The sequence below is a fragment of the Zonotrichia leucophrys genome, chromosome 9 (genome assembly GCF_028769735.1).
Source record: "Zonotrichia leucophrys gambelii isolate GWCS_2022_RI chromosome 9, RI_Zleu_2.0, whole genome shotgun sequence".
NCBI classification, from domain to species: Eukaryota; Metazoa; Chordata; class Aves; order Passeriformes; family Passerellidae; genus Zonotrichia; species Zonotrichia leucophrys.
The window spans coordinates 17,477,199-17,484,481 of NC_088179.1; the positions used below are offsets into that span (position 1 = coordinate 17,477,199).

At 44.8% G+C, this 7,283-nt stretch overlaps 1 protein-coding gene across 6 annotated transcripts in view; it reads left to right on the plus strand.

Annotated features, from left to right (window-relative positions):
• Positions 1-7,283, plus strand: part of MCF2L2 (MCF.2 cell line derived transforming sequence-like 2) — a 151,118-nt gene that overhangs the window by 139,321 nt on the left and 4,514 nt on the right. For 4 of the 6 annotated variants that reach the window (XM_064720927.1, XM_064720928.1, XM_064720925.1 and 1 more), the window contains 6 exons: positions 165-254; positions 1,938-2,009; positions 3,660-3,746; positions 5,766-5,884; positions 6,433-6,545; positions 6,965-7,068. In XM_064720927.1, coding sequence (XP_064576997.1) covers positions 165-254; positions 1,938-2,009; positions 3,660-3,746; positions 5,766-5,884; positions 6,433-6,545; positions 6,965-7,068 — 585 coding nt within the window. The remainder of the gene's footprint in view (positions 1-164; positions 255-1,937; positions 2,010-3,659; positions 3,747-5,765; positions 5,885-6,432; positions 6,546-6,964; positions 7,069-7,283) is intronic. The other 2 variants (XM_064720929.1, XM_064720930.1) reach the window with 2 other exon arrangements.

The window sequence follows — 7,283 nt, forward strand, 5'->3', positions numbered from 1 at the left end:
TAGTAACACTTTCTGTGCTTTTCACCTTGTTGAGGGTATTTTTAGAGGAGCAACCTTTCTTTTCTTTACCCTTTTCCAGCTGCTGCTTTGCTTTGAACACCTTTTACCCCCAGTGCTTATTAACCTCTAACCCTGCCCTGCATTGCATCTGTCTGTTCTCCCAGATCCAGAGTCTAAGGACAGAGAAGTTACCCGTCGCTTTTCCCTAGCCTCCTCCATCAGCACCACAGCCAATGCTTCTGCTGCCACCAAAGGTACTGTCCTGCTGCTTGCTTAGCTCCCCCTCTCCCTGCCTGCTGCCTGGCACAGTCACTGCCAAATGCTGCTCAGAGTGAGCCCCTCAGGCCCAGTTTTCACTGAGCAGGAGGTTCCAGTAGAAGAAAAACGAGCACCAGTGTAACACCTGCAGGGAGGCAGACCAGGACATTTTGAATGTGTATTGAGGTGTGCTGTCAGCACACAGACTGACTCTTCCCAGTTTCTCCATTGTAGGCTCCAAAAAGTGTTGCTGGTGTCCATGGAAATTGGATTAATGTTTGGCTGATGTGGGGTTAGGTTTGCAGGAGCACATATGCCCGCATATCAGGGATAATTTTGATAACAGAACATATGGTCTTACATGGAATTCTGAATATACTACCTTTTGGCAGTTCCTGGAATGGACTGGAGGAACTGATTTGCAAGGTTAAATTTTTCAGGGCAATTCAAAAGATCAAAATAGAAGGCAAAATTGTAGAATTAATTTGTATAAAAATCTTTGCTCTGTAGTTGTCAGGAAGAAAGTTGCTCAGTATCTGTTCCCTTCTCAACAGCTGTGCAGGATATGAGCCACATCCTTGGCTGCAAGGAGGCTGTCAGGGAATGAGGGCATGGTGGGATTCATGGGCAGAGGCAGGATGTGACAGTCTCACTACCTACAAATGTTTCTTTGACAGCACCTTTAGACCACAGCACTAGAACATCCTTACATGGAAGTGATGGGCATAGCACATGAGAAGAGGTTATTACAGCTTTTTGCCCTCAGCAACAACTCAGACATACATGATCAGTTGCTAAATTATGGGAAGACTGAGTCATTTCCTAATAAATCTTTTCAAAGCTGGGGAACATAATGAAGCACGTATCTACAAAGAAAATGGGCAACCAAGGGTTGTTCTTTAGTGTGGTGTATCAAAGAGAGCATGTGTGAATTGCTATGAAAGTTAAAATTTGTTACAGTTTCATATCAAAAAGTCCTATTCTAGAATCCTGTCTGCCAAAAGACTGTTGGCAATCTCTTGGGATACTGAGAAAACCACTTCTGCAATGATTTTCAAAGCTAGAAAACAGGATCAGTGCTTTTCAATTAAGTGTTTTAGTCACAGCATCTACTTTAAGAAAATATTTCAGATGACAGAAGAACTGAATCCTGAGTCTTGTCAGAGCATCAGCCCAGATGCAGACCTTGCCAGGGTGTTGTGGTCACCACTTCTGAGGCTGCTGCTGTGTCTGATCGTCACTCCTGGCAGTTCAGCTGCCCCCACATCTGCAGTGGGGCACAGGAGAGGGGCTGCACACGGACCTGTGGCCGGTGTCCCCCGTTCCGAGGGTCAGAAGTGCTGGCTCTGTGAGCTGTGCCCTGCCAGGCTCACGGCTGCAGGCGGGGACTGCGGGTCTGCTGCCTTAGTGCCATCTCCTGGGCAAGAGTGAGAGGCAGCGTCTGTGAGACCCCAAGGGAAGCAGATGCTTTTGCTGTGATGTCTCAATGTCTTTTGACAAAGAGGTTTGTTCCCTATCCACTTCACGGAAGTGTGTATCCCCACCACCCAGAACCCAGGGGTTGATCATTCTTCTAGGTGAAATTGCAAGTGTTAGGTAGTTAGTGCTTTCAGGTGTAGGAAAGCAAGTTTCTCCTTTAACAATATTTACAGCCTTGTGACTCTATAAACTCCACACAGGTCCCCTTGTTCCTGCAGTTAAAGTCAAGAGACATGAAATAAAGAGTGACCCAACTCCCCTGGGGTTTGAAGGTAGGAGTATTTCCATCCTGCATGAAAACCTCGTTTGATATTGTTCACTGAATTCACATCTCATCACGGCTGGTGGGTGACACTGGAGTTCATTAGGGGGTTGGGGTCAGTTTATCTGCATAACTGGGATAAAGACAGTTTGTTACTCCCTTGCCTGTCCCCTGCACTCATATTCACCTAGGCATGGGCCTGAATTAAACCCCCAGTTCCCTGCCTGTTTTGGGAAGTAAAGCTCTAGGCTGTCACCTAGATCTGGATTTTCTGCCTGGCTCTGCCTCCCTCCATAGGGAGCAGCAGCAGGGAGCCAACAGGCTCCTTTTCACCTTCACCTGCAGTCTGGCCACTTGCATCCCTCTTCCCTTGCTGGTGTCTACTCTTAATGAGAGAAGCAGGAGCCATGTGCATGAAGACTACAGGAGAGGCTAGGCTGTACATTAATAGCCATTTCAAATCCAGTGCAGTGTTTCATTTCAGACAAGCAGAATTTCCACCAATTTGTTGCAGCAGATTCGTAAATTACCGTTTAACAAACAGAACCAAAGAGTTAAATTGGGGTGCTGCTCCTCAGCCACTGGAAGATCACCAGCTTCCATTCCAGCCTTTCCCTGACCATTTGCCTTAGGGGAACACAGGGATCCAAGTACCTCTGCTGCAGGACAGGCAGGAGAAAGATGTGGGCTGAGGACTCCTTTCACAGCATTGTGTTGTTCTGCACAAAATCTTGGTAGGAAGAGCCAGTGAACAGGTCAGTGATGGAACTGGTGAAATATCAGAGCTATCTCCCATGGCACTCTGGAAGAAACAATTCAGAGACAGCAGAAGTAGCTTTGCTGTTTGCAGAATATTTCCTTTTGCCAGTAAACCCTGGCACTATGTTTAGAACCATCCTGGCACCCAGCTCCACCCAAAGTGTGAGGGTTATGCCTTGCTTCCCTCACTTACAGATGCCCTGATCTCAGCATCCCCTGTGGCTGCAGGGGCAGGGGGGATTTCAAGGTGCAAGAACTATCTGCAGCATAGAACTGACTTGCTTCTCACGGGTTGAAAACAAAGTACTGCTGCACAGCATCCCTCACCAGGCTGAGTATCTTTAAGTAGGAAACAATGGACATTATCACCCCTTTAGCAGAGGATATTGCTGCTATTGACAGGGATCTGACTGAGGTAATAACACAAGGGATTTTCTCCCCCCAAATTCTGTTGCATTCATCAAGGGTAAAATCATTAATTTCTGGTCTCCCTGGTCCCCTTTTACTGCTGTATGTATTAGGATCAGAACCATAAATTATCACCTAAAAATAATTTTAAAAGCTGCAAGGAAAATATGTTAAAATGGGTAAGGAAGCTGTAATGAAATAGAACACTGCACTGTTCACTCAGCAATTGTCTTCCTTAATTAACATCAATACTTCTGTTTGATTCATTTCGCTGTTCTCTGTCCTTCTCAGACTTACAGTTTTTCTGTGGAATGCTGCTGTCCTTTCACTCATTTGTGCTGGTCATGTGTCTCCTCTTTTATAACTGTTGGACCCCAGTCCACCTGTTTGTTAAAGAGCCTGTCAGTTGCAGAGGTGATGCAGGAATTCACTTTGTACTGGTTGTCTGGTCACTGTTTCACCTTGAAGACACAAATTGTACTTCCTGTCACAGATGCTTTTGAGAACACCATTTTGGCCCAGACTAAATGTAATGCCGGTCCCACCACGAGATCCGTACCTAGATCTGCTTCACAGACAGGTAAACACAATTAAAGTATTTGTAAACTCAATTTGAGAGTGCAAACTAAATTTATGATAATATTTCATCTCTTTATTATAAGGAGAGTTTTCTCTTTTGGTGAATATTATTTCCCACCAAAACAATGAAAGAAAAAGCTTGGATCATTAGCTTAGAAACAATGCTCCAGATTCTGGTTTTCTGAGGTCAGGCTGAAAATAATTATTTTAATTGAAAGCAAGAGAGCTTAGAATTTGATCTGTCTTATTTTATAAGAATTAAGCATGAGAAACAAGCTGTTTCTTAGTCTCTGAAATTAGAATAGGGATTTGTATGGAAGGGGGAGGCTGATAGATGTATTTGTAAGGAATTCTGGCTGTGGTAAGGTTTCTAAATGACAGTGGCAAAAGACTGTGGAAGCTTTGTCTAATGGAGTAGAGGGGTATCTTTTTCTCTTGGTGTTTGTAGTCCAGCCTGTGAATTGGAACTAAAATTGCAGTAGCAGTTTGAAGTTAACTAGAATCAGCATATTCTTGTATCTTTAGACCTTTGCTAGTATAGTACAGGACAGTGTCGCTTCAGAGGCTGGTTTACACCTTTAAAAGCACAGATGGCCAGACCATCCCTGTGGGGGGATAGCTGGGGATGCAGCTGTGCTGGAAGAAGGTCCCTGTGTCCCTTGGAACTGGATTGCAGTTGTTGGAGCAGACATCCCTGGGTGGCAGAAGGGCTGCAGAGCTGCATGAGCATGTGTTGCACCATCAGTGCTTATAGCAGGGAGGGTGTGCATGGGGAGGGATTAAATAAACTAATTAATAAATTTCTCCCAGATCAGGTCACTTTTCTGTTTACTGCCTGAACTGCCTGGCTTGGGTTTTGTGTTGCCTCAGGCCAGGGTTTGGTGTGGGTTGAGAGTGCTGGGATGTGCATAATCCCACTGCAAGAGCATCTGTCTCCATGCCTTGTGGTCAGAGCAATGGCCCACAGGATGTAAAGAACTTGGTTCAGCATCTGCTCAGCCCAAGTCCCTGTGAATCAGCTCATGCCCAGCAGGTACACTAATTAGGAAGGCATATGGTAAATTGACTGACTGCATTCAGCTTGTATCTGTTTAGGGCTGCAAAATCATTTGGTAGATGCAAGGTCTCTTTCCTCTGAGCTGGACTGTGGTCATCCCCATCCCTACCAGGCATCAAATGCAGGGAAGTGCAGATGATGGTTGCCACCTGCACAAAAGAGCCAGAGCAACTTTTGCACCATGGCAGCCTCAGGCAGACAGGTCTTATCAGGCTCAGCCTCAGTTTCCCTCAGGACACATCCTATGGACATGCCTTTTTAGGTGAAGAGAGTCTGGCTCTTGAGTCAGGCTGGAAATCTCTCACTGGGTCCATTCCACTGGGTTGGGGTGGTTCTGGTGAAAATCATGCAGTAAGACAGATACAGCACAAATATGACTGAGATCTCTCCTCACCTCCCTGGTTGTTTTTGTGCCTTGCTCTTTACTCTGTCCCTTCCCTGCACTTGCAGCCTGCTCCAGGGTATAATCTGGTAAATTGCTCAGGTGGTAATATCACCTTGGGGTGAGATGGAGATAAGAAGTCAACCAAAAATTCCATGGCTATGTACTTAAACATGTGGAGGTAAGCTGGAAACTGAATCACCATGGCCCTCTGAAAGTCATGTCAGCACAAGTTATCATTTGCTCTGCAGGAAGATTCCTGGTCCTTGTTTTTGGTACCTCCTGAGCTGAAGGGATTGAGCAATGCTGAGCACTGGGAGCATCCATGGGTGTGAACACTGCAGCCACACATGCTGCTCTCACACCAGGGACAGTGAGTGGTGCGGACTTTTAGACTTTTTTAGAGACAGAATAATGGCTGTGACATAATTTTTATGGCAAAACCGTGGAATAAGCTATAAAAAAGTACCAGCAATTTGGTAAGTGGAAGAGCAGGACGTGAACATGTGACATTTATTCTACAGACTGATTCTCAAAGAGGCTAATGTCTGATAGCTGTCTGGTTTATGTCTTTTGAAAAGGTTGGCCCGGCAGACAAATGCCTTCTCTAGACACATTTGAAGATTTTGAAGCCATCCCTTCCAGCATGGATGAACTCTCTAACTCTTCTGATTTGGAGGAAGAGACCAACCCTAATAATGTAATTGCTTTTTAAAATTACACTGCCCTTTGCCAGCACAACTTCCTCCTCTCTAAGGATCACAGTGTAACCTGCAAAGTTTGGGTTCACACCAGCCTTAAATCCATGGATCTGTGGAAATACAGAAGATGGAAATTTGATCTGGGGTGTTGGAAGATTATTACAAGACTTTTGTTGATCGGGATGAGGATCATAAAAAGTCACCCATACTTGTAGGCTGTTGCTTTGCCTGCTACAAAACTGAGGGAAAACTCTGAGTCTTAAAAAAAGCAATTTCAGACTTTTCCAGATAACTTCACCTGGTGTGAACAAACCCAATTTTTACATCAGAATAATGGCTGGTAGGTTAAGCCTAAAGTCTAAATGCAGAGAACAGTCTATCCAAATTTTGAGTAATGTTTGACCTGGGCATGATATATCACAATTGCCTACAGAAGAAATATCTGCCAGCTTGAAATGCCTAATTCAGTATCTAACTAAAATCTCTTGCACTGTGTTCTTTCATCCATAGTGATTGTATTTCTGATGTCTTGTTTCATTCATTTTAGGGGAGCAATCTCTTCCGGGTCGAAGGCAGCTTTGACAGCTGTTTCCCAGATTCTCTCTCTCTCGAGGATGGAGATTTAGTGCAGTTTGTGCAGGAAGGAGAAAATGGTCAATGGTGAGTATGGCAGAGAGACAGAACTGGACAGCTGGAACAGCCAGAACCTCCTGGAAAAGATGGAAATATAGGTTGGATATTAGGGAACAGCTTTTTTATAGAAAGAGTGATAAAGTTCTGGAATGGTCTGCCCAGGGAGGTGGTGGAGTCACCATTCCTGGCTGTGATTTAAAAAACACTGGATGTGGCACTGAGTGTATGGTTTAGTTGAGCTGTTAGGGCTGGGTTGGACTCGATGATCTTGAAGGTCTCTTCCAACCTAGTGATTCTGTGATTCTCTATGGATACCTGTAGGACTGCCCTGGCTCCTCTGCCTTCTTCCTCAGTTCAGGAGATAATAGCCCAACATGCACCTCTAAGACACACAACCCAAGGAGGGTCAATGTAGGAAAATTCACTGACTGTTCTCTGAGTTTCAGGTTAGTGAAGAAACTGGTCTCTGAGAAAAGCGACTGGGTTCCCTCCAGCATATTGCAGCCAGCAGAGGGGGACAGTAACAACATAATTAAGAGCAGCAATGCAGGTAATAAAGAAAATGTGTTACTGGTTTATTTGTTTTCTTCTCCATACTGAAAAAGAATGTGATAGCAAAAAAGAAAAAAAAAAGTGATAAAAAGTGCATTTCTGTGTTGAAGTACTCACCTGAGTGCACATCTGTGCTACAGTCTCTGGTGACATGGCTGAGCTAACCTGAAATTTGGTGCCTGGGTGTCAGAGCTAGTCAGGCACAGCAGCTTT